This window comes from Corythoichthys intestinalis, chromosome 5, assembly GCF_030265065.1.
Source record: "Corythoichthys intestinalis isolate RoL2023-P3 chromosome 5, ASM3026506v1, whole genome shotgun sequence".
NCBI classification, from domain to species: Eukaryota; Metazoa; Chordata; class Actinopteri; order Syngnathiformes; family Syngnathidae; genus Corythoichthys; species Corythoichthys intestinalis.
Window position 1 is genome coordinate 2,950,806 of NC_080399.1, and position 27,827 is coordinate 2,978,632.

At 39.6% G+C, this 27,827-nt stretch overlaps 1 protein-coding gene across 8 annotated transcripts in view; it reads left to right on the forward strand.

The window, feature by feature from the left end:
• Positions 1–1,345: 1,345 nt before the first annotated feature.
• Positions 1,346–27,827, forward strand: part of shank3a (SH3 and multiple ankyrin repeat domains 3a) — a 333,038-nt gene continuing 306,556 nt past the window's right edge. For 5 of the 8 annotated variants that reach the window (XR_009063172.1, XM_057835980.1, XM_057835982.1 and 2 more), the window contains exon 1: positions 1,346–1,610. Coding sequence is in view for 7 of the 8 variants with exons in the window: in XM_057835980.1 (XP_057691963.1) it covers positions 1,431–1,610 (180 nt within the window). In the remaining variant the exon portion in view is untranslated. The remainder of the gene's footprint in view (positions 1,611–27,827) is intronic. The other 3 variants (XM_057835981.1, XM_057835983.1, XM_057835984.1) reach the window with 1 other exon arrangement.

Consider the following 27,827-nt stretch of genomic DNA (forward strand, 5'->3'; position numbering starts at 1 on the left):
TCACTTTTTGAGGATTTTGGGGCATTCCCAAGTTACTTCCTGTACATTTTGGGTCACTTCCTGTTGATATCGGTTCACTTCCTGTTGATTTAATGTCACTACCAAGGTTTTGGGGGCACTTATGAGTCATTTTCTGTTGATTTCGGGGCAGTCCCAAGTAACTTCCTATACATTTTGGGTCACTTCCTGGTAATATCGGTTTACTTCCTGTTAATATCGGTTCACTTCCTGTTGATTTCGTGTCAATACCAAGGTTTTGGGGGCACTTATGGGTCATTTTCTGTTGATTTTGTGTCACTTTTTGAGGATTTTGGGGCATTCCCAAGTCACTTCCTGTACATTTAGGGTCACTTCCTGTTAGTATTGGTTTACTTACTGTTGATATCTGTTCACTTCCTGTTGATTTAATGTCACTACCAAGGTTTTGGGGGCACTTATGAGTTATTTTCTGTTGATTTCGGGGCAGTCCCAAGTAACTTCCTATACATTTTGGGTCACTTCCTGGTAATATCGGTTTACTTCCTGTTAATATCGGTTCACTTCCTGTTGATTTCGTGTCAATACCAAGGTTTTGGGGGCACTTATGGGTCATTTTCTGTTGATTTTGTGTCACTTTTTGAGGATTTTGGGGCATTCCCAAGTCACTTCCTGTACATTTAGGGTCACTTCCTGTTAGTATTGGTTTACTTACTGTTGATATCTGTTCACTTCCTGTTGATTTCGGGTCACATCTGATTCATTTCGTGTCACTACCAAGGTTTTAGGGGGACTTATGGGTCACTTTTGGTTGATTTTGGGTCACTTCCTGTTGATTATGGGACATTTCCAGGTCAATTTTTTCTTGATTTCGGGTCACTACCTGTTTTTATTTTTTTTAATTTAAATTAAAAAAAAATTTTTTTTTTTACAACCCTTCCTTTCTGAAGATTTTTGGGGTTAATATTGTATAAAATTATTCCGCAATGTTTTAACAAGGCTCCTAAGAGTTCCGTTTCATTACGATTTATTTTGGTGAAGACAAAAAAAAAATTAAAAAAAAAAAAAAAAAACTTTCAACAAATGATCGGTGCCAGCCTTCCCAGTCAAAATTCAACACAATTTGACTTCATTTTTTAGTCAGTATACAAGATGAAAATTGAAAATACTGCAGACATTTTTCATGTCCTATTAGAATTTCTGTTACTTTCAAATTTACATCCCATTCAGTAACAAGTGGTCATTTTTTTAAAGGCGCCATTCAAGCCAGGACCGCCGCTGCGTAGCGCTAATGTAATACCGGTCAAGTAGCGGTCAGCGGCAACTTGCCAAGCGTTATCGGCCCGGTTCAAGGGTTCGCGCCCGAGTCGGAGAGTCTCGGTCGCGTCCGCGTCACTACATCGCAATCGATCAAAGCCTCGAGAGGCAGACAATGAGCTAATAACGTTATTAGCATGTCTATTTATAGCAATCAGGCGTGTGTCAGCAATGAGGCCAGATGGTCGACCCGTGATCCTATTAGCTCTTTACCACTAGCGCTAGGAGACGCGTTAGCTTCTCACAGGCTGCGCTACGAATGGACGCTTTCGCTCATTCTGCTCATTGACGACCCGCTCGTCCGTTCAGGCAGTACGGTACGTCCCGCGACGGTAGCACGTGTCGGCCGCTAATGTTTGACCATCTATGAAGTTGATTGCCAGATTTTGATGCGAGTGATGACGTTGGATTTTAGAGTTGTTGCAAACTTTGGAAACAGTCGTTCACGTAAACATAATGCTAGAATCGGAGTACATTTACCATTGTCATAATTTCCTTTTGTCGCCATTTATAGGGCATACACGATTTACGCTAACTGAGGAGTTGGTCAGGGTAAACAAATAAAAATTGTATTTTTTTGTTGTATAGCACACCAGCTTTGACTGATTCACACCATGTATTGCCCTGGAAATGCCATAAAATCAGTAAAGTGACCCGTAAAATGCCGCAAAACCAACAGGAAGTGACCAGAAATCAATAAGAAGTGACCCGGAAAAGCCCTAAAATATACAGGAAGTGAACAATAAAGAGGAAGTGATACAAAAAGTATAGGAAGTGACCTGGGAATGCCTCAAAATCAGCAAAAAGTGACAAAAATCAGCAAAGTGACATGTAAAGTGCCCCAAAACCCAAAACGAAATGACCCTGAAAAGCCCAAAAATATACAGAAAGTGAACAATGAAGACGAAGTGACACAAAATGTATAGGAAGTGACCTGGGAATAATTTAAAAATCAACAAAATTGACAAAACTCAGCAAAGTCATCCGTAAAATGCCACAAAACCAACAAGAAGTGACCCGGAAAAGCCCCAAAATATACAGGAAGTCAACATTAAAGAGGAAGTGACACAAAATGCATAGGAATTGACCTGGGAATGCCTCAAAATCAGCAAAAAGTGACAAAAATAAGCAAAGTGACTTGTAAAGTGCCCCAAAATCAACATGAAGTGACCCTAATTCAGAAGGAAGTTACCCTGAAAGGCCCCAAACTATACAGGAAGTGAACAATAGAGAGGAAGTGATACAAAAAGTATAGGAAGTGACCTGGGGATGCCTCAAAATCAGCAAAAAATGACAAAAAACAAGCAACGTGACTTTAAAATGCCACAAAAACAGCAGGAAGTGACCCGAATTAAAAGGAAGTGACCCGGAAAAGCCCAAAAATATACAGGAAGTCAACATTAAAGAGGAAGTGACACAAAATGCATAGGAATTGACCTGGGAATGCCTCAAAATCAGCAAAAAGTGACAAAAATAAGCAAAGTGACTTGTAAAGTGCCCCAAAATCAACATGAAGTGACCCTAATTCAGAAGGAAGTTACCCTGAAAGGCCCCAAACTATACAGGAAGTGAACAATAGAGAAGAAGTGATACAAAAAGTATAGGAAGTGACCTGGGGATGCCTCAAAATCAGCAAAAAATGACAAAAAACAAGCAACGTGACTTTAAAATGCCACAAAAACAACAGGAAGTGACCCGAATTAAAAGGAAGTGACCCGGAAAAGCCCAAAAATATACAGAAAGTGAACAATGAAGAAGAAGTGACGCAAAATGTATAGGAAGTGACCTGGGAATACCTTAAAAATCAACAGAATTGACAAAACGCAGCAAAGTGACCCGTTAAATGCCCCAAAACCAAACAGAAAGTGACCCTAAATAATAAGGAAGTGACCCTGAAAAGCCCCAAAATTTACAGGAAGTGAACAATGACGAGTACATGACACAAAATGTACAGGAAGTGACCTGGAAATGCCCAACAGTCATCAAAAGTCACTCAAAATTAGCAATGTGACTCGTAAAGTGCCCCAAAACCAACGGGAAGTGACCCGGAAAAGCCCCAAAATATACAGGAAGTTAACATTAAAGAGGAAGTGACACAAAATGCATAGGAATTGACCTGGGAATGCCTCAAAATCAGCAAAAAAACGACAAAAAAATAAGCAAAGTGACTTGTAGAGTGCCCCAAAATCAACAGGAAGGGACCCTAACTCAAAAGGGAGTGACCCTGAAAAGCCCCAAAATTTACAGGAAGTGAACAATTAAGAGGAAGTGATACAAAAAGTATAGGAAGTTACCAGGGAATACCTCAAAATCAGCAAAAAAATGACAAAAAAAAAAAAGCAAAGTGACTTGTAAAGTGCCCCAAACACAACAGGAAGTGACCCTAATTAAAAGGAAGTGACTCGGAAAAGCCCCAAAATATATAGGAAGTGAACAATAAAGAGGAAGTGATACAAAAAGTATAGGAAGTGACCTGGGAATTCCTCAAAATCAGCAAAAAATGACAAAAACTAAGCAAAGTGACTTGTAAAGTGCCCCAAAATCAACAGGAAGTGACCCTAATTCTAAAGGAAGTGACCCTGAAAAGCCCTAAAATATATAGGAAGTCAACATTGAAGACGAAGTGACACAAAATGCATAGGAATTGACCTGGGAATGCCTCAAAATCAGCAAAAAAATAACAAAATATAAGCAAAGTGACTTGTAAAGTGCCCCAAAATCAACAGGAAGTGACCCTAATTCAAAAGGAAGTGACCCTGAAAAGCCCCAAAATATACAGGAAGTGAACAATAAAGAGGAAGTGGTACAAAAAGTATAGGAAGTGACCTGGGAATGCCTCAAAATCAGCAAAAAAATGACAAAAAATAGGCAAAGTGACTTGTAAAGTGCCCCAAAATCAATAGGAAGTGACCCTAATTCAAAAGGAAGTGACCGTGAAAAGCCCCAAAATATACAGGAAGTGAACAATAGAGAGTAAGTGGTACAAAGAGTATAGGAAGTGACCTGGGAATGCCTCAAAATCAGCAAAAAAATGACAAAAAAATAAGCAAAGTGACTTGTAAAGTGCCCCAAACACAACAGGAATTGACCCTAATTCAAAAGGAAGTGACCCTGAAAAGCCCAAAAATATACAGAAAGTAAACAATGAAGAGGAAGTGACACAAAATATGCAGGAAGTGACCTGAGAATACCTCAAAAATCAACAAAATTGAAAAAACTCAGCAAAGTGACTTGTTAAATGGCCCAAAACCAAACAGGAAGTGACCCTAAATAATAACGAAGTGACCCTGAAAAATTTACAGGAAGTGAACAATGCGAGTTTATGACACAAAATGTACAGGAAGTGACCCGGGATTGCCACAAAATCATCATAAAGTGACTCAAATTCAACAAAGTGACCCGTAAAATGCCCCAAAACCAACAGGAAGTGACCCATAAAATGACCCAAAAGCAACAGGAAGTGAACATAAAAGAGCAACTGACACAAAATGAATAGGAAGTGACCTGGGAATGCCCCAAAATCATTAAAAAGTGACTCAAACTCAGCAAATGACCCATAAAATGACCCAAAAGCAACAGGAAGTGACCCAGAAAGGTCACAGTATATACAGGAAGTCAACAATGAAGAGGAAGTGGCACAAAATATACAAGAAGTGACCTGGGAATGCCCCCAAATCATCAAAAAGTGATTCAAAACCAGCAAAGTGACCTTTAAAATCCCCCAAAACAAACAGGAAGTGACCCTAAATAATAAGGAAGTGATCGGAAAAGCCCCAAAATATACAGCTCATTGATTTTAGGTCACTTCCTGTTGATTTTGGGTCACTTCTTGTCGATATTTGGGGCATTTCTGGGCACTTCCTGTGTAATTTGTGTCACTTACTGTTCCCATTGATTTTGGGTCATTCCCGGGTCACTTCCTGTGTATTTTGGGTCACTTCCTATCAATATTTGGGTCACTTCCTTTATATGTTGTTTCACTTCTTCTTCAGTGTTCATTTCCTACATATTTTGGGGCATTCCATTGTCACTTCCTGTTGATTCTAGGGCACTTCCTGTCGATTTTTGGGGCATTTCAGGGCACATCCTGTGTATTTTGTGTCTCTTGCTGTTGATTTATTGATTTTGGGGCATTCCCGGGTCACTTCCTGTGTATTTTGGGTCACTTCCTGTCAATATTTGGGTCACTTCCTCTACATGTTGGCACATCCTGTGTATTTTGTGTGACTTACTGTAGATTTTAAGTGTCTTCCTTTGTTGATTTTGGGTCACTTCCTGTCAATTTGGGGGCATTTCAGGGCACTTCCTGTCTAATTTATTTTCACTTACTGTCGATTTTATGTCTTTTTTTTGAGTCAGTTGCTGTCAATTTTGGGTCACTTCCTGTATATTTCGGGTAATTCCTGAGTTACTTCCTGGGTATTTTGATTCACTTCCTGTTGGCTTGAAATGTCTTCCTTTGTTAATTTTGGGGCACTTTACTGATTTTTAGTCTCTTTTTGATAACATTCAACGTCACTTCCTGTACATGTTGTGTCACTTCCTCTTCAATGTTCTCTTCCTGTATATTTGGAGTTTTTCTGGGTCACTTCCTGTTGGTTTTGGGTCACTTCCTGTCAATTTTTGTGGCATTTCAATGCACTTCCTGTGTATTTTGTGTGACTTACTGTTGATTTTAAGTCTTTTCCTATTGATTTTGGGTCATTCCTAGGTCACTTCCTGTTTATTTTGAGTGATTTCCTGTTTTAAAATCTCTTCCTTTGCTGAATTTGTATCACTTCCTGTCAATATTTGGGTCACTTACGTCAACATGTTGTTCACTTCCTCTTCTTTGTTCACTTCCAGTATGTTTTGGGGCATTCCAGTGTAACTTCCTGTTGGTTTTGGGTCACTTCTTGTCGATATTTGGGGCATTTCTGGGCACTTCCTGTGTAATTTGTGTCACTTACTGTTCCCATTGATTTTGGGTCATTCCCAGGTGACTTCCTGTGTATTTTGGGGCACTTCCTGTCAATATTTGGGTCATTTCCTCTTTATGTTGTTTCACTTCTTCTTCAATGTTCATTTCCTACATATTTTGGGGCATTCCATATTCACTTCCTGTTGATTCTGGGGCACTTCCTGTCGATTTTTGGGGCATTCCAGCGTCACTTCCTGTTAGTTTTGGGTCATTTCCTGTTCATTTTTTAAGCATTTCAGGGCACTTCTGTATTTTGTTTCATTGTTGATTATAAGTCTTTTCCTGTTGATTTTGTGTCATTCCTGGGTCACTTCCTGTTTATTTTTGAGTCTCTCGCTTTGTTGAATTTGGGTCACTTCTTGTCGATAATTTGGTCAGTTCCTGTTGATTTTGGGGCAATTTACGGGTCACTTTGCTGAGTTTGAGTCTGTTTTTGATGGCATTTAACGTCACTTCCTCTACATGTTGCGTCACTTCCTCCTCATTTTTCACTTCCTGTACATTTTGGGGCATTCCATAGTCACTTCCTGTTAATTTTGGGGCACTTCCTGTCGATTTTTGGGGCATTTCAAAGCACAGCCTGTGTATTTTGTGTCTCTTACTGTTGATTTATTGATTTTGGGTCATTCCTAGGTCACTTCCTTTGTATTATGAGTCACTTCCTGTCTATTTCAGGACATTTCTGGGCACTTCCTGTGAATTTTGGGTCACTTACTGTTGATTTTGTCTTTTACTATAAATTTTAGGTAATTCCTGAGTTACTTCCTGTGTCTTTTGATTCACTTCCTGTTGGTTTGAAATGTCTTCCTTTGTTGATTTTGGGGCACTTTACTGATTTTGAGTCTCTTTTTGATCTTTTTCTGTACATGTTGTGTCACTTCCTCTTCAATGTTCACTTCCTGTATATTTGGAGTTTTTCTGGGTCACTTCCTGTTGGTTTTGGGTCACTTCCTGTCAATTTTTGTGGCATTTCAATGCACTTCCTGTGTATTTTGTGTGACTTACTGTTGATTTGAAGTCTTTTCCTATTGATTTTGGGTCATTCCTAGGTCACTTCCTGTTTATTTTGAGTGATTTCCTGTTGTTTTAAAATCTCTTCTTTTGCTGAATTTGGGTCACTTCCTGTCAATATTTGGGTCACTTACATCAACATGTTGTTCACTTCCTATTCATTGTTCACTTCCTGTGTATTTTGGGGCATTCCAGTGTCACTTCCTGTTGGTTTTGGGTCACTTCCTGTCGATTTTTAGGGCAAAACATCCCCAAAATAAAGTTATACGCCCCCCCCCCACCCCTAAAAATGACTCCATCCTCTTTATATAGCAGATTTTGATCGAGACTCATTTGGGCAAAATTGGGAAGTAGGCCCACGAGGCCTGTAAAAGCTAGAAGCTGCCATTTGAAGCTTCTCTCTGCCAAAAACAAACTGTTTCCCGTTGAAAAGAGTCATCTCGGAGAGAGAGAGCGATGGCAAAATCAGGCTGAAGCAATATACGCGCAGTGTTCCCGCAGGTGTCTTGTACACAGTCATTAGTAATAAGGCATCGCGGCTCATTTCTCCCTCAGTAATGTTAACGCTCAGAGCTTAACGCTGATTACCCGCCCCTTACATCCGCAGCTACTTTAGCCAGGTCTGTATTGGAATATTTTGGATTGGTATTTAGCCATGAAAAGCAAGGACAATTGTTCGGTTGGTTTCGTTTGTAAATGCCACAATAGAAAATGGGAGCATAGCAAATGTCATCTGAAAATGGGGTGGGTATCTGGTCGCCATAGATACATATTTAAAAGGTTTATGAACTATTATTAAGTGTACTTATGAACACCAAAACGAACTAAGACAAGACCGGGACTATTGGGAGTCAAGATCAAGATGATAAGAATCCATTTTAATAAGTAGAAATTGCTGTTTCTGGCGCAATTGTGTGGGAACGCTTGCTATTCTGGTCTGTTAGCTCTTCTAGATCCTCTCCTGTTGATTTTGGGGCATTAAGATGTCATTTTTTGTTTTTTTTGGGCGGTCCTGGGTAACTTCCTGTTCATTTTGTGGCATTTCTGGGTCACTTCCTACTGATTTTGCTGATTTGGGGGCATTTACAGGTCATTTCTGGTTGATTTTTGAGCATTCCCAGGTCAATTTTTGTTGATGTTGGGGCATTCCCTAGTCACTTTCTGTCGCTTTTTTGGTCACTTCCTGTTGATTTTGTTGCATTTGGGTTACTTCCTGTTGATTTTGGGGGTTTTTAGAGGTCGTTTCCTTTTGTTCTGGGCGTTCCTGGGTAACTTCTTGTTCATTTTGAGGCATACATGGGGTCACTTCTTGCTGATTTGGGGGCATTTACAGGTCATTTTCTATTGATTTTGGGACATTCTCTGGTCACTTTCTGTTGGTTTTTGGTCACTTCCTGTTTATTTTAGTGCATTTGGGTTACTTCCTGTTGATTTTGGGGGTATAAAGAGGTCGTTTCCTATTCTTCTGGGCGTTCCTGGGTAATTTCCTGTTCATTTTGAGGCATTTCTGGGTCACTTCCTTCTCATTTGGGGTACTTTTAGTTCTCTTTTTGTTGATTTTTGGGCATTCCCAGGTCAGTTTTTGAATTTTTGGGGCATTCCTTAGTCATTTTTTGTTGGTTTTTGGTTCTTGATTTTAGTGCATTTGGGTAACTCCCTGTTCATTTTGAGGCATACATGGGTCACTTCCTGCTGATTTGGGGGCATTTACAGGTCATTTCTGGTTGATTTTTTTTAGCATTCCCAGGTCAATTTTCATTGATGTTGGGGCATTCCCAAATCACTTTCTGTTACTTTTTTGGTCATTTCCTGTTGATTTTGTCGCATTTGGGTTACTTCCTGTTGATTTTGGGGGTATTTAGAGGTCGTTTCCTATTGTTCCGGGTGTTCCTGGGTAACTTCCTGTTCATTTTGAGGCATACATGGGCTCACTTCCTGCTGATTTGGGGTCATTTACAGGTCATTTTCTATTGATTTTGGGACATTCTCTAGTTACTTTCTGTTGGTTTTTGGTCACTTCCTGTTGATTTTAATGCATTTGGGTTACTTCCTGTTGATTTTGGGGCTATTATGAGGTCGTTTCCTGATGTTGTGGGCGTTCCTGGGTAACTTCCTGTTCATTTTCAAGCATTTCTGGGTCACTACCAACTAAAATGGTTGATTTCGGGGCTTTGCTATGTCATTTTTTTGTTGATCTTTGTGGAATACCCATGTCACTTTTTTGTTGGTATTTGGTCACTTACTGTTGAATTCAGTGCATTTGGGTCAATTCCTATTGATTTTGGGCCACTTCCTGCTGATTTGTGGACCTTAAGGTTATTTCCTGTTGATTTTGGTGCATTCCCAAGTCCGTTTTTGTTGATTTTGGGGCATTCCTGCAGCACGTCTTGTTGGTATTTGGTCGTTTCCTGATGATTTTAGTGAATTTGGGTTACTTGATTCTGATTTTGGGCCACTTCCTGCTGATTTGAGAGCATTTGTAGGTCATTTCCTGTTGATTTTAGAGCATTCCCAGGTCTGTTTTTGTTGATTTTAGGGAATTTGCTTGTCACCTTCTGTTGTTTTTTTGGTCACTTCCTGTTGATTTAGTGCATTTGAGTCACTTCCTATTGATTTTGGGACATTTACAGACCATTTCCGGTTAATTTTGGTGCATTTCCAGGTCAGTATTTGTTGATTTTTGGAGCATTTCCATGTCATTTTCTGTAGGTTTTTGGTCATTTCCTGCTGATTTTAGTGCATTTGGATCTCGCCCTACTGATTTTGGGCCACTTCCTGTTAATTTTGATTCCCAGGTCAGCTTTTGTTGATTTTGGGGCATTCCGACATCACTGCTTGTTGGTATTTGGTGGGTTCCTGTTCATTTTGAGGCATTTCTGGGTCACAGCCTATTGATTTTGGGTCACTTCCTGTTGATTTGGGGGCAATTACAGGTTGTTACCCGTTGATTTTTGGGCATTCCCAGGTCTGTTTTTGTTGATTTTGGGGCATTCTCTAATCCCTTCTGTTGGTGTTTGGGCACTTCCTGTTGATTGTAGGGTTTGGGTTAGTGTTAGGGTTAGTTGGGGTTACTTTTTGTTGATTTTGGGGGAAATAAGAGGACATTTCCTTTCCTGGCGTTCCTGGGTAACTTCCTGTTCGTTTTGAGGCATTTCTGGGTCACTTCTCTCTGGTTTGGGGCATTTTGTTAATTTTGGGGGATTTTCTAGTCACTTTCTGTTGGTTTTTGGTCATCTCCGTTTGATTTTAGTGTATTTGGGTAACTTCCTGATCATTTTGAGGCATTTACGGGTCACTTCCTGCTGATTTGGTGGTATTTACAGGTAATTTTCTGTTGATTTTGGTGCATTCCCAGGTCTGTTTTTGTTGATTTGGGAGCATTCCCATGTTACTTCTTGTCGGTATTTGGGCACTTCCTGTTGATTTTAGAGCATTTGGGTTCCTTCCTGACGATTTTAAGGAACCTGGGTCACTTCCTACAGATTTTGGGCCACTTCCTGCTGATTTGGAGGCATTTACAGGCCATTTCCTGTTGATTGCGGGGGTATTCCCAGGTACGTTTTTGGTGGCATTCCCACATCAATTTGTTTTTTTGTTTGTTTGTTTTTTTGTTCACTTCCTGCTAATTTTAGTGTATTTGGGTCACTTCCTATTGATTTTTGGTCACTTCCTGTTGATTTTGGGGCATTCTCAGGTTATCCTTATTTTTGGGCGCTCCCACGTCACCTCCTGTTGGGATTTTGTCACTTACTGCTGATTTTATTGAATTTGGGTTACTTCCTATTGATTTTGGGTCACATCCTGCTGATTTGTGGACAATTACAGGTCAATTCCTGTTGGATTTTGGGGTATCCCTAGGTCAGTTTTTCTTGATTTTAGGGGCATCTCCACGTCAATTCCTGAGTATTTTGGTGCATTTGGGTCTCTTCCTGCTGATTTTGGGTCACTTCCTGTTGACATGGGGGACACAGGTCATTTTCTATCGATTTTGGGGCATTCTCTAGTCATTTTCTGTTGGTTTTGGGTCACTTCTTGTTGATTTTAGTGCATTTGGGTTACTTCCTTATTTTGTGGGTATTAAGAGGTCGTTTCCCATTGTTCTGGGTATTCCTGGGTAACTTCCTGTTCATTTTGAGGCATTTCTGGGTCACTTCCCTCTGATTCGGGGCACTTTCAGTTCAGTTCTTGTTGATTTTTGGGCATTCCCAGGTCTGTGTTTTTTATACTGATTTTGGGGCAGTCTCTAGTCACTTTCTGTTGGGTTTTGGTCACCTCCTGTTGATATTAGTGCATTTGGGTAACTTCCTGTTCATTTTGAGGCGTTTATGGGTGACTTCCTAATGATTTTGCGGCACCTCCTGCTGATTTGGTGGCATATACAGGTCATTTTTTGTTGATTTTTTTGGCATTCAGAGGTCAGTTTTTGATTATTTGGGGGGGCATTACCTAGTCAGTTTTTGTGGGGTTTTGGTCACCTCCTGTTGACTTTAGTGCATTTGGGTCCTTTCCTGACGATTTAATTGAACTTGGCTCATTTCCTATCGATTTTGGGCCACTTCCTGCTGATTTGGGGGCGTTTCCTGTTGATTGCGGGGTATTCCCAGGTAAGTTTTTGTTGATTTGGTGGCATTCCCACATCAATTTCTGTTGTTTTCTTTCCTGCTAATTTTAGTGCATTTGGGTCACTTCCTATTGATTTTTGGTCACTTCCTGTTGATTTTGGGGGCATTCTCGGGTTAGTTTTTGTTGATTTTTTTGGGCATTCCCACGTCACCTCCTGTTGGGATTTTGTCACTTACTGCTGATTTTATTGAATTTGGGTCACTTCCTATTGATTTTGGGTCACTTCCTGCTGATTTGTGGACATTTACAGGTCATTTCCTGTTGGATTTTGGGGCATCCCTAGGTCAGTTTTTCTTGATTTTAGGGGTATCTCCACGCCGAGTCCTGTTGGGTTTTGATCACTTCCTGCTGATTTGAGTGCTTTTGGGTCCTTTCCTGACGATTTTAGTGAACTTGGGTCACTTCCTACAGATTTTGGGCCACTTCCTGCTGATTTGGGGGCATTTCCTGTTGATTGCGGGGTATTCCCAGGTAAGTTTTTGTTGATTTGGTGGCATTCCCACATCAATTTCTGTTGAGATTTTGTCACTTACTGCTGATTTTATTGAACTTGGGTCAATTCTTGTTGGATTTTGGGGCATCCCTTGGTCAGTTTTTCTTGATTTTAGGGACATCTCTACGTCGAGTCCTGTTGGGTTTTGGTCACTTCCTGCTGATTTTGGTGCATTTGGGTCACTTCCTGCTGATTCGGGGGGTATTTACAGGTGATTTGATCTTGAATTTTTTTTATCTTGAATTTTTGATTTTGGTGCATTCCCAGGTCTGTTTTTGTTGATTTGGGAGCGTTCCCATGTTACTTCTTGTCTGTTTTTGGTCACTTTCTGTTGATTTTAGAGCATTTGGGTACCTTCCTGACGATTTTAGTGAACTTGGGTCACTTCCTACAGATTTTGGGCCACTTCCTGCTGATTTCATTTCCTGTTGATTGCGGGGTATTCCCAGGTAAGTTTTTGTTGATTTGGTGGCATTCCCACATCAATTTCTGTTGTTGTTGTTTTTTCTTTTCACTTCCTGCTAATATTAGTGCATTTGGGTCACTTCCTATTGATTTTTGGTCACTTCCTGTTGATTTTGGGGCATTCTCTGGTTAGTTTTTGTTGATTTTAGGGCGTTCCCACGTCACCTCCTGTTGGGATTTTGTCACTTACTGCTGATTTTATTGAATTTGGGTCACTTTCAGCTGATTTGTGGACATTTACAGGTCAATTCCTGTTGGATTTTGGGGCATTCCTAGGTCAGTTTTTCTTGATTTTAGGGGCATCTCCACGTGGAGTCCTGTTGGGTTTTGGTCACTTCCTGCTGCTGGTGCATTTGGGTCACTTCCTGCTGATTTGGGGGTATTTACAGGTCAATTCCTGTTGATTGTGGTGCATTCCCAGATCAGTTTTTGTTGATTTGGGAGCATTCCCATGTTACTTCTTGTTGGTATTTGATCAGTTCCTACCCTAACCCATTGTTGTGGACGCTGTCCCCGGAAGGCTTAAAAATCAAAGCGTGCCTAGAGCGAGCACGCCGCATCAATGACCAATCACACCTGACGCGCAGCTAAGCGTCGTCGATTACTCGGTTGAAGTGCCTCATCACGCGCATTGAACATTTTACTCAGCGAACGCCCGTGACCGCCCGCACCTGTCACGCCTCCACTAGCGAACGGCGTCTTTAGAAAGCAGCCGACGCTAAATGCAGGTTTAGCTTTCCGTAAAACACGGCAGTTCCTGTTTATTCACGCCAGGATGGAAAAGAGCGCAGCTGGCAATCAAGTTCACTTTAGGAGCTCGTGCGCGGGTCACGATCGACGACGCCGGGAAGCCGGCGGGAGACTCCGGCGCCGGGCTCGGATTATTTTATTTTGGGGGGGAGAAATTGCGATATTTCCTGTGATTTGTTTTCAGAGTTACAGCTGAAAAGGACACACCATGATGTGAAAATCGAGGCGAGTTTTTGAGTACGGATCCAAAAATGAACATGATGTGTTAACAACTATCGGTACCGATAGGGCATTAACGTGACGTCATTGGTAGAAGTACGAAGGAATAAAGTGATAAACTTAATGCGGATGATTGAAGCACGTTCGTAATGACTTTGGCTGCCGGTCAAGAAAATAACAATGCTTAAGATTGGAAGTGGACGGACTGCAGTGTGACATTTTGGTAGCACGCCAGCTAATTTAGCAAGTGTTGTAAAAATGATGAGCTCCTTTCATAGCATTCAAATGCACTGAAATAAGTTCACGGTCAGTCCAATAGGAATTGGCATTGAATTCAATGGATGCTAATGACAGGGTCCAATTGGGTTGAAGTGGGAGGAATGGCTAAATGGATTGGACGTCATATAGTAACAAACAGAAGGGTGACTGGACACCACGTGATTGGACGTGGAGCATGGTCAATGGCAGTGAATGAGGAGATTCAGGTAATGCGTTGTAGGAATACTTGAGCACAAAAAAATAGGATTCAATTTTAAATATGGAAAATGAAAATGAAAAATACAGCTAAAATTAGAATACACTATTTAAAAATTACATAAAAAGATACAAAATGAAAAAGTAAATGTAGAAAATTATTGAAAAATATAAAATTTATTCTTAAAAAGAAAAAAATTATATATTTGAATAAAAAGCGGAATTTATTCATAAGTTGCTCTACATTATTTTTATTAGTATTATTTTTTAAATATTGTTTGTTTTATATTTTCATCCATTTTTTAAACATCGTTATTTTTTGTTTTTTTTTAAAAAAATGTTTATTTATTTATTTATTTATTTTTAGGTTGTATTTTTATCAATTTGATAAAAAATAAAAATGAATCAATGTAAAAAAAATAATGAAAAATACAAAATATTATGTCCAAAACGAAAAATGAATTACATTTTTTAAAATTTATATTTATCGTAATTTATTATTAATCATTTTTTAATTAATATGTATTTATTCATTTATATTTTACAAAATTCTAAGTTGCTTCACATTTTTTTATAAAATATTTTTATTGTATATTTTTAGGCATTTTTCTTTTTTTTTAAGTTTTGATTTAAATTTTTTTTTTTCTTATTTCAATATATTTTTGGGGTTTTTCGGATTTTCCTTTTTTTTGGTTGTATTATTCAATTTCAATTCATATACTGTATTTAAAAAAAATATAAGTAATTTTATTAATAAATTCTAATTTTTTTGTTATATATATATATATATATATATATATTTTAAATCTTTTTTTCTTTCAAAAATATAGTTAAAAGATAACATTTAGATTTTTTTTCATTTATTATGGTTGTATTTTTCAGTTTTAATATTTTAAAAACAAAAATAGATGTCATTTCTTTAATAAATTCAATTTTTGTTGAACTATTGTAATATTTTCTCTTAATAAAAAAAAAAGAAATAATTTTTAGTTTATTTCAAATAATTTTTTACTTTTTCTTTTTTTTGGGGGGGGGGGGTTTAAAAAAATGTAATTTTTCATTTTTTAAAAATTTAGAACCCCCCCAAAAATAGAAATAAAAAAATAACAAATGTAAAAAATTATTGAAAAACTAATATATTTCAAAACTATAAAAGAATTTATTCATAAGATGCTCTACATTATTTTAAAAAAAATATATATTTTTGTTTCATATTTTCAGACATTTTTTAAAATTCTTTAATTTTAAAAATTTCTTATTTTAATATATGTATTTTTATTTTTAATTATTTATTCTATATCTTTTTACATTTTAAAAACATAATAAAATAATTTAGTTTTTAATTTTTTTTAATTTTTAGGTTACTATTTTCAATGTTATTTTCTCTCGATTTCATGCACATGTGTATTCCCCAATGTATATGTTCAATGTAAAATTAGGCAATATGCTAACGCGCTAGCCGTTGCGCATCGTCCCCATGATATCATCGCCAACACATTGACTGTATGTAGTAAACATCTGGCTCAGTGGCTGCCGGCTGGCTGGCTGGCTGGCTCGGTCACTGCTTTTATTCTGGCGAGTCGATTGCCTTTGCTTTCCCTCTCATTACACACTGGTCCACTTTCCCTCCCTTTATGTCCCATGAGAGGGGAATCCCATTTTCCTTTGCAGCTGACATGGAAGGAGATGCGGCACACGTGTACATATTCGCTCAGGCGGGCCCGCATACAAATGGACGGGCAAGAAAAGGACAGCTATCACCACCAATCATAGCGGCTTCTCTTATTTCCTTTAAATAATACATATCATTATATTTCTATAAATATGCTTGTGCTGTGTTAGTTGTCACTTCCTGTTGATTTTATGGCAGTCTGTGGTTACTTCCTGTTGATACGGGATCACTTCCTGTTACTATGAGGTCACTTCCTGTTGTTATCGAGTCACTTCCTGTTTTTGAGGTATCTGTGGGTCATCTATGGCAGTTTGTGATTACTTCCTATTGTTGTTGGGTCACTCCCTGTTAATATCTCGCACTTCTTGTTGTTTTGAGGAATTTTGGGGTCACTTCCTGTTGGTATCACATCACTTCCTGTTCTTGAGTTATTTAGAGGTCACTTCCTGTTGATAGTGGGTCACTTCCTTTTGATTTTGAGGCATTTAGTTGCCACTTCCTGTTGAACTTATGGCAGTTTGTGGTTACTTTCTATTGATATGGGGTCATGTCCTGTTACTGTGGGGTCACTTCCTATTGATGTGACGTCACTTCCTGTTTTTGAGGCATCTATGGGTCACTTCCTGTTAATATGGCGTCACTTCCTATTGATTTTGAGGCATTTAGTTGTCACTTCCTGTTGAATTTATGGCAGTTGGTGGTTACTTCCTGTTGATATGGCGTCACTTCCTGTTTTTGAGGCATCTATGGATCACTTCCTGCTGATGTTGAGTCACGCCCTATTGATATCTCGTCACTTCCTGTTGTTTGAGGCATTTTGGGGTCTCTTCCTGTCAATTATTGGGTTTCTTCCTGTCAATTATTGGGTCACTTCCTGTTTTTGAGGCATTTGTCACTTCCTCTTGATATTGGGTCACTTCCTTTTGATTTTGAGGCATTTAGTTGTCACTTCCTGTTTAATTTATGGCAGTTTGTGGTGATAAGGGGTCACTTTCTGTTACTACGGCGTCACTTCCTGTTGCTATGTGGTTACTTCCTGTTGATATTGCGTCACTTCCTGTTTTTGAGGCATTTCAAGAGCCACTTGCTTTTGATATCTCGTCACTTCCTGTTGATTTTTGGGCAGTTTGTGGTCACTTCCTGTTTATGAGAGGTTTCGGGGTCACTTCCTGTGGATATTGGGTCACTTCCTGTCAATTATTGGGTCACTTCCTATTTTTTTCAGGCATTTAGCTTTCACTTCCTGTTGATATTGGGTCACTTCCATTTGATTTAGAGACATTTATTCGTCACTTCCTGTTGAATTTATGGCAGTTTGTGGTTACTTCCTGTTGATATTGCGTCACATCCTGTTTTTGAGGAATCTATGGGTCACTTCCTGTTGATGTTGAGTCACTTCCTGTTGATATTTCGTCACTTCCTGTTGATTTTAAGGCATTTTGGGGTTTCTTCCTGTCAATTATTGGGTCACTTCCTGTTTTTGAGGCATTTGTCACTTCCTGTTGATATTGGGTCACTTCCTTTTTTTCTTGAGGCAATTAGTTGTTACTTCCGGTTGAATTTATGGCAGTTTGTGGTGATGAGGGGTCACTTTCTGCTACTATGGCATCACTTTCTGTTACTATGGGGGTTACTTCCTGTTGATATTACGTCACTTCCTGGTTTTGAGGCATTTCAGAGTCACTTGCTTTTGATATCTCGTCACTTCCTGTTGATTTTTGGGCAGTTTGTGGGCACTTCCTGTTTTTGAGAGATTTCGAATCTCTTCCTGTTATTGCGTAACTTCCTGTTTTTAAGACATTTCATGGTCACTTCCTGTTTATATGGCGCTACTTCCTGTTGATATGGCGTCACGTCCTGTTGTTTTAAGGCATTTTGATGTCTTTTCCTGTTGATAGCTGGTCACTTCCTGTTGATATGGCATCACTTCCTGTTAATTATCTGGTAACTTTTGATTTTGAGGCATTTCGGGGTCCCTTCCTGTGATTTGGGCATTTCAGGGTCACTTTCCGTTCATATCAGGTAATTTCCTGTTGAATTGGGGGTATTTCATGGTGTTTTTCTTTTTGTGTTATGTCACTTCTTGTTAGTATAGTGTCATTTCCTGTTGTTTTTTAGGCATTTTGGGGTCACTTCGAGTTGATATAGCGTCACTTCCTGTTTTTGAGGTGCTTCGGGGTCATTTCCTGTTTATTTGGGGTCACTTCCTGTTGATGTGGCATCACGTCCTGTTTTTGAGGTGCTTTGGGGTCATTTCCTGCTGATTTGGGGTCACTTCCTGTTGATTTGGCATCACTTCCTGTCGTTTTAGAGCATTCCTGGGTCACTTCCTGCTGACTTGGGGCCATTTATAGGTCCTTTGCTTTGGCTTTTGGGCCATTTCACTGTAACTTCCTTTCGATTTTGGGTCACTTGACGATTTGTAGGCATTCCTAGGTCACTTAGTTTTGGGTAACTTCCTGTTGATTTTGGTGAATCGCATTTAATTTCCTGTTTATTTTGGGTCGCTGCTTGCTAATTTTTGGTGCATTTCAAGTCACGCCCTGATGATTTTGGGTCACATGTTGATTTTGGGGCATTCCCAGGTCATTTCCTGTACAGTTTGGGTCACTTCCCGTTAAATAAGTGCTCATCGTGCTCATGTTAACATAGCGTCTCTGAAAAATGGAACGTCAAAAGCAATTCATCCCTGCTTGAATACAGTTATTGTATTCCGAGTCCTTGTTATCTGCCAACCGAGGTGGTTGAATTTTCCGAGACGGGATGACAAGGGAAGGAGAAAAGAAAAATAAGTCGAGGAGCCACTGGCGGCAGCGGACGCCTAATCCAAAAGTACATTTACAAAGGCTTTGTGTCCCCGCGTAACTGTATTTCTGCTCCATTGGCGCAAATGGCGTTTCCTTTATAATGTCAGAGCGCATGAAATGTGCCGTCTCATCTTGTGGCGAGGCCTCTTCGTACACGTCACCGTTGTCTCTCCCGGGGCGCCTTTGATAATAAAGTTATTTTTAAGAGGGGAATATTTCCCCAAACATCATAAAACATCCCGCGCACGCTTTGGGCCGTACGCCAACACGGCGTAATAGGCTGTGCATCAAATCTGTTTGCGTGTGTGTGAGTGTGGACGCGTATCAGTGAGAAAGACGGCGTTTATTGACAAGATGTTGGGGCTTATCTTATCGTTGCGCTAGGAATGCTGTAAAAGCGGTTTGGCCACAGGTTGGGGCTTTATGTGGTCGAAAGCATAGGGATGCTTAGTCTTTGGGAAGTGAAAACATTAAAAAAATGCTGTACTGAGGTAAAATGTTCATTCCTATTGATATGGCACCACTTCCTGTTCATTTTGGGGTGGTTTGTGGTCACTTCCTGTTGCTACGGCGTCACTTCCTGTTGTTTTTTAAGCATTTCAGGGTCACTTCCTATTGATATGGCATCACTTCCTGTTTTTGAGGTACTTAGCAGTCATTTCCTGTTGATTTTGGGTCCTTTTTGGGTTACTTTCTGTTAAATTGGTTCCCTTCCTGTTGATATTATAACACCTGATTTTTTTTTTTTTTTTTTTTTTAGGAATTATGGGGTCCCTTCCTGTTGATATGGGGTCACTTCCTGTTTTTGAGGTGCTTGGGGGTCATTTCCTGTTGATTTGAGGCCACTTTCTGTTGATATGTAGGTCGCTTCCTGTTGATATTGCGCCACTTCCTGGTTTTGAGGTGCTTGGGGGTCATTTCCTGTTGATTTGGGCTCACTTCCTGTTGATGTGACGTCACTTCCTGTCGATATTGCGCCACTTCCTGTTTTTGAGGTACGTCGCAGTCATTTTCAGTTGCTTTTGGGTCACTTCCTGTTGATGTGACATCACTTCCTGATGATTTTTTTTAGGAATTATGGGGTCCCTTCCTGTTGCTATGGAGTCACTTCCTGTTTTTGAGGTGCTTGGGGGTCATTTCTTGTTGATTTGGGGCCACTTCCTGTTGATATGTAGGTCATTTCCTGTTGATATTGCGCCACTTCCTGGTTTTGAAGTGCTTGGGGGGTCATTTCCTGTTTATTTGGGGTCACTTCCTGTTGATGTGACATCACTTCCTGTTGATATTGCGCCACTTACTGTTTTTGAGGTGCTTGGGGGTCATTTCCTGTTGATTTGGTGTCACCTCCTGTTGATTTTTTAGGTCACTTCCTGTTGATATTTCGCCAATTTCTGTTTTTGAGGTGCTTGGGGGTCATTTCCTGTTGATTTGGGGCCACTTCCTGTTGATATGTAGGTCACTTCCTGTTGATATTGCGCCACTTCCTGTTTTTGAGCTGCTTGAGGTCATTTCCTGTTGATTTGGGGTCACTTCCTGTTGATGTGATGTCAACTCCTGTTGATATTGCGCCACTTCCTGTTTTTAAGGTGCTTGGGGGTCATTAACTGTGGATTTGGGGTCACTTCCTGTTGATGTGACGTCACTTCCTGTTGATATTGCGCCACTTCCTGTTTTTGAGGTACTTTGCAGTCATTTTCTGTTGATATTGGGTCATTTTTGGGTTACTTTCTGTTAAATTGGATCACTTCCTGTTGATATTATAACACTTCCTGATGTTTTTTTTTAGGAATTATGGGGTCCCTCCCTGTTGATATGGGGTCACTTCCTGTTTTTGAGGTGCTTGGGGGTCATTTCCTGTTGATTTGGGGCCACTTCCTGTAGGTCACTTCCTCTTGATATTGTGCCACTTCCTGGTTTTGAGGTGCTTCGGGGTCATTTCCTGTTGATGTGTCATCACTTCCTGTTGATGTGACATAACTTCCTGTTGATATTGCGCCATTTTCTGTTTTTGAGGTGCTTCGGGGTCATTTCCTGTTGATGTGTCATCACTTCCTGTTGTTTTAGAGGCATTTCGGGGTCACTTCCTTGTCATATGATGTCACTTCCTGTTTTTTTTAGTTTTCCTGCGTCACTTCCTATTGATTTGGGGTCACTTCTGTATTTGAGGTGCTTTTGGGTCATTTCCTCATTAGGGGTCACTTCCTGTTGATGTGGTGCCACTTCCAGTTGTTGTTGTTTTTTAGGCATTTCTGGGTCACTTCCTGTTTATATGGCATTACTTCCTGTTTTTGAGGTGCTTGGGGGTCTTTTCATGTTGATTTGGGGTTACTCCCTGTTGATGTGATGTCACTTCCTGTTGTTTTAGAGGCATCCGAAGGTCACCTTCTGTTTTTTAGGGTTAGGGTTGAGTTAAGGGTATTTCAGGGTCACTTCCTCTTAATATTGGGCCACATCCTGTGATGTAAAGCATTTCATGGTCACCTCCTTTTCGTATTGGGTCACTTCCGATTTACTTGGGGGCATTTTGGTTAGCTTCCTGTAAATACCTGGTCACTTCCTGTTGGTTTTGGGGCATTTCAGGTCACTTTCCGTTTTTAGTAGGTCACTTCCTGTTGAATTGGGGGCATTTCAGGGTCACTGTCGATAGATTTTTAGTCACGTCCTATTGATTTTGGGGCATTTCAGGGTCACTTCCTGTTGATATCAGGTTACTTCCTATTGATTTGGGATATTTCGTGGTCACTTCCTGTTGATTTGACGGTATTTCAGGGTCACAACCTGTTCATATTGGGTCACTTCCTGTATTTTTGGGGTATTTCATGGTCACTTCCTGTAAATACCTGGTCACTTCCTGTTGATTTGGGGGAATTTCAGGTCACTTCCTGTTTGTATTTGGTCACTTCCAATTGATTTTGGGGCATTTCAGGGTCACTTCCTGTTGATTTGGGGTATTTCGGGATCACTTCCTGTTGATTTGAGGGTATTTCAGGGTCACAACCTGTTCATATTGGGTCACTTCCTGTAATTTGGGGGAATTACAGGGTCACTTCCTTTTCGTATTGGGTCACTTCCTATTGATTTGGAGGCATTTCAGGTCACTTACCTTTTGTATTGTGTCACTTCCTGTTGATTTTGGGGCATTTCAGGTCACTTCTTGTTCATATTGGGTCACTTCCTGTAGTTTTAGGGCTTTTAATGGTGACTTCTTGTTGGTATTAGGTCACTGCCTGTTGAATTAAGGGTATTTCATGGTGTTTTCCTTTTCGTGTTGGGTCACTTCCTCTTGATTTGGGGGCATTTCAGGGTCACTTCCTGTTGAATTAAGGATAATTCATGGTATTTTCCTTTTCGCGTTGGGTCACTTCCTGCTATTTGGGGGGGCATTTCAGGGGGACTTCCTGTTCATATTGAGTAATTTCTTGTTGATTTTGGAGTGTTTGGGTGGTCCCTTCCTTTTGATTTTAGGGTTCTTCAGGGTCACTTCCTATTCATATTGGGTCACTTCCTGTGATTTGGGGGCATTTCATGGTCACTTCCTTTTGGTATTGGTCATTTTTGGGGCATTTTGGGTCACTTCCTGTTGATTTTGGGGCATTACAGGGTCACTTTTTATTGATATTTAGTCACTTCCTATTGATTGTTGGGCATTTCCGTGTCACTTCCTGTTGATATCAGGTCACTTCCTGTTGATTTGGGTTATTTTGGGGTCACTTTCTGTTGATTTTAGGGTATTTCAGGGTCAATTCCTGTTCATATTGGGTCACTTCCTGTAATTTGGGGGCATTTTATGGTCACTTTGTTTTTGTATTGGGTCACTTCCTGTTGATTTGGGGGGATTTCAGGGTCACTTCCTGTTGATGTCGGGTTACATGGGTTGGAAATCCATAGGAGCGAATTGACGTTTTTATGCTATTGAAACAAATGATGAATCGATGAATTTTGTGATGGATCGATGAATTTGATATATTAATCTGTCGACTCATTTTGCGATTAATCTATTAGTTCAAATGGTTTTAAGAAACTGGGCTCTCAACAAAACATTGCCATTCTCAACATTGCCTACTCCGCAGTCTCTACTTTGATGCAACAAAACTCGCTCCGGGCACATTACCTTCATTTGTATTTTGTTAGCGCATCTTTCTTCAACTCCGTAAGTGGTCCTCTCCTCATTTAGCGGATAATAGACGGCGACGATTCCTGAATAATCCCCTGACAAATCCCCTCTGAGGCTTTCGGGGCCACACGAGTGATGGGAAATTAATTACACGGAAAGATAAATCATCCTAAAATCTCAGATCAAATTACGGCCGGGGTAGCAGCTCATCAATCGCGACGAGAGCGAGGATTTCTGACGTCTAAGTTTGAGCGCGCACGTGTTTGACAATATTTGCCGTCTTGACGTCAGCATTTGTGCAAAATGAAGGAAAATAATTACAGCTGACTATAATGAGAAAGTGCTAATGATAAAAGAGCTAATTGGTTATATTGAGTCACTTCTTGTTGATTTGGTGGCGTTTTACGGTCACTTCCTGTTTATATTGGGTCACTTCCTGTCATTTAGGAGTATTTTATGATCACTTCCTGTTGGTGTGACGTCACTTCCTGTTGATATGAGGCCATTTTGGAGTCACTTCCTGTGGTTATGGCATCACTTCCTGTTGTTTTTGAGTCATTTAGTTGTCAGTTCCTGTTGATTTCAGGTCTCTTTTTATTTTAAGGCATTTCAGGGTTACTTCCTGTTGGTTTTTGGGTCACTTCCTGTAATTTAGGGGCATTTCACGGTCACTTCCTGTTTTTATTTGGTCGCTGTATGTTGTTATGAGGCCCTTTTGTGGTCACTTCCTGTTTATATTGGGTCACTTCCTGTGATTCAGGAGTATTTTATGATCACTTCCTGTTGGTTTTGGGTCACTTCCTGTTGATATCGCATCACTTCCTGTTTTTCAGGCAATACGGGGTCATTTCTTTTAGATATTGGGTCACTTCCTGCTAATTTTGGGGGTATTTCCAGGTCACTTCCTGTTGATTTTGGGGCATTTCAGAGTCACTTCCTGTTGATATGAGGTCACTTCCTGTTTCTTTTTGGGCATTTCAGGGTCACTTCCTGTTCATATTGGGTGACTTCCTGTTGATTTGGAGGCATTTCAGGGTCACTTCCTGTTAACATCTGGTCATTTCCTTTTGATTTGGGGGCATTTCAGGGTCACTTCCTGATCATATTTGGTCACTTCCTGTTGATTTGGAGGCATTTTGGGGTCACTTCCTGTTGATATTGGATCACTTCCTGTTTATATCGGGGTATTTCCGAATCACTTCCTGTTGATTTTGGGGCAATTCAGAGTCACTTCCTGTTGATACCAAGTGACTTCCTGTTTCTTTGAGAGCATATCAGGGTCACTTCCTGCTCATATTGGCTGACTTCCTGTTGATTTGGGGGCACATCAGGGTCACTTCCTGTTAAAATCTGGTCACTTCCTGTTGAATTGGGGGCATTTCAGGGTCACTTCCTGTTCATATTGAGGCACTTCCTGTTTATATTGGGGTATTTCCGAATCACGTCCTGTTGACTTTGGGGCAATTCAGAGTCACTTCCTGTTGATACCAGGTGACTTCCTGTTTCTTTGTGAGCATTTCAGGGTCACTTCCTGCTCCTATTGGGTGATTTCCTGTTGATTTGGGGGCATTTCAGGGTCACTTCCTGTTCATATTTGGTCACTTCCTGTTGATTTGGGGGCATTTCAGGGTCACTTCTTTTAGAAATCTGTCAGTTCCTATAATTTGAGGGTATTTCATGATGACTTCCTGTTTGTATTGGGTCACTTCCTGTTGATTTGGGGGCGTTTTGAGGCCACTTCCTGTTCATATTGGGCTACTTCCTCTTGATTTTTGGGTCTTTCAGGATCACTTTCTGTAGAAATTTGGTCAATTCCTGTAATTTGCGGTCATTTCATGGTCACTTGCTCTTCATATTAGCTCACTTCCTGTAATTTGGGGGTATTTCATGATCACTTCCTTTTTGTATTATGTCACTTCCTGTCAATTTGGGGTCATTTCAGGGTCACTTCCTGTAGAAATCTGGTCACTTCCTATAATTTGGGGGCATTTCGTAGTCAGTTGCTGTTCGTATTTGGTGACTTCCTGTTGATTTGGGGGTATTTAAAGGTCACTTCCTGTAGATACTTGGTCACTTTCTGTTGATTTTTTTTTAAACATTTCAGGGGTTACTTCCTCTTGATTTGAAAGCATTTCAGGGTCACTTCCTGTTCATATTGGGTCACTTCCTGTTGATTTGGGGGCATTTCAGGGTCACTTCTTTTAGAAATCTGTCAGTTCCTATAATTTGGAAGCATTTCATAGTTACTTTCTTTTTGTATTTGGTCACTTCCTGTTGATTTGGGGGCATTTCGGGGTCACTTCCTGCTCATATTTGGTCATTTCTTGTTGATTTGGGGGCATTTTGGAGTCAATTCCTGTTGATTGTTGGGTCACTTCATGTTGATATTGCATCACTTCATGTTTTTCAGGAATTACAGGGTAATTTCCTGTTGAACTCAGGCCACTTCCTGTTTATTTAGGGTGACTTCCTGATGATTTTGGGGCGTTTCAGGGTCACTTCCTGTTCATATTGGGTCACGTCCTGTTGATTTTGGGGCATTTCAGGTCACTTCCTGTTCATATTGAGTCACTTCTTATTGACTTGGGGGTAAAAGGGCTAATTATTAAAGCACACAGAAGGGAAAAGGCTACGCTAGTTGTTATCGTATCCGGATCAGCTCAGATTATCCCTCTTAAACGGTGACATAAGCTTCTGCTAAATCATCTACTCCTGGCATTTTTAGGACTATTGATCGGTCATTTGTGCAAGGACGCAGGACTTCAGGTACCATGGAATATGAAAAAAATGATATTGGTGAAGGCTAATTTACTTTTTGATGAGGATTTTATAAATTTGCCTCTGGTGGTGGGCCAACTTCGCGGAGGTCAATAACCGTCATTCCTTCTGCATAATCTAGCAATCCCGAATGCAGTATCCCCCGAATTATTCCGTCCGCCTGGGAAATGAAGCGCGTGGCGAGCGGAATCACAAGGAGGTTATGGAGCGCACCCCATCTGAAAAAGTGAATAATTTAGAGCTGCGCAGGCACGGATACAGTTCGGCGTAGAGCCTGGGTGACAACCTCTGATGTTCAGGTAAAAGGGGGGAGGAAAGTGTGCTCCTCCCCGAAGGCTAACCCAAGCACAGAGAGCTTCACGCTCTTCCACACCTCGCAAAAGCAAATGTCACGGCCATTCACCAAGCGCGATCCTTCAGGGATACGTTTCCCCGTCTCCCGCAGTTTGGAGAGACAATTTGCTAATTGATTGGACAAGCGGAGAGGCATTAAACGTCACAACGCGGATTAAGCGTAGATTCTTTTGTTTACGTCGGCTTTGTGGCCGATGAGCTCGGCTTCAAATAGCTTTTGATGTTTTTGAAAGCGAGAGAGGTCCCGTCCGAAAGGATTCGATGATTTAAGCTATTGTTAATTCGCGGCAGCGTATTGCTGCCAAATGGACAAAAAAAAAAAAAAAAGGCCAGTTTTTCAAGTTTTTACATGATTGTATCATGTGTTTACACATTTTTATATTAAAACATTTTTAATGTAAAAATTGAATAACTATCATGTAAAAACGTGAAAGCTATCATGTAGAAAAAATAAGTAAATCTGAATTCTATCACGTACACACGTGGCACTATCATGTAAAAACAAACTATCATGTAAAATGTGATAATTAGCATGTAAAAAACATGATAATTAGCATGTGAAAACGTGATACTGTCATATCTGAACATACTATCCTGTAAAAATGTCGAAACTATCATGTCAAAAGGTGATAAGTAGCAAGTAAAAACGTAATAACATCATGTAAAAATTGGATAATTAGCATGTAAAAAAAAAGTAAAATATTGTGTTAAAATGTGATAATTAGCATGTAAAAACGTGATAATTACCATGTGAAAACGTGGTACTGTCATGTATGAAGATACTATCCTGTAAAAATGTCGAAACTATCATGTAAAAATTGGATAATTAGCATGTAAAAAAAAAAGTAAAATATCGTGTTAAAATGTGATAATTAGCATGTAAAAACGTGATAATTACCATGTGAAAACGTGGTACTGTCATGTATGAAGATACTATCCTGTAAAAATGTCGAAACTATCAAGTAAAAAGGTGATAATTAGCATGTAAAAACGTGAGAAAATCATGTAAAGACTGGATAATTAGCATGTAAAAACAAACTATTGTGTTAAAATGTGATAATTAGCATGTAAAAACGTGATAATTACCATGTGAAAACGTGGTACTGTCATGTATGAACATACTATCCTGTAAAAACGTCGAAACTATCATGTAAAAAGGTGATAATCAGCATGTAAAAATGTGATAACATCATGTAAAGACTGGATAATTACCACGTAAAAACAAAGTATCGTGTTAAAATATGATAATTAGCATGTAAAAACGTGATAACTATAATGTGAAAATGTTATATTTATATAAAAATGGGAAAACTCATGAACAAAAACGTTATAGATAGCATGTAAAACATAATTACCATGTAAAACGTGATACCGTCACGTATGAACATGCTATCCTGTAATAACAAAGAAACCTCATCTAAAAATATGATAATTAGCATGTAAAAATGTGGTAATTACCATGTATAAACGTGAAAACAGGTAAAAAAAAACGTGAAATCTAGCTTGTAAAAACGTGATACTGTCATGTAGGAAGATACTATCCTGTAAAAACAAAGAAACCTCATCTAAAACTGTGATAATGAGCATGTAAAAATGTGGTAATTACCATGTATAAACGTGAAAACAGGTAAAAAAAAACAACGTGATAACTAGCTTCTAAAAATGTGATACTGTCATGTATGAAGATACTATCCTGTAAAAATGTCGAAACTATCATGTAAAAAGGTGATAATTAGCATGTAAAAACAAACTATTATGTTAAAATGTGATAACTAGCATGTAAAAACGTGATAACTATCATGTGAAAATGTAAT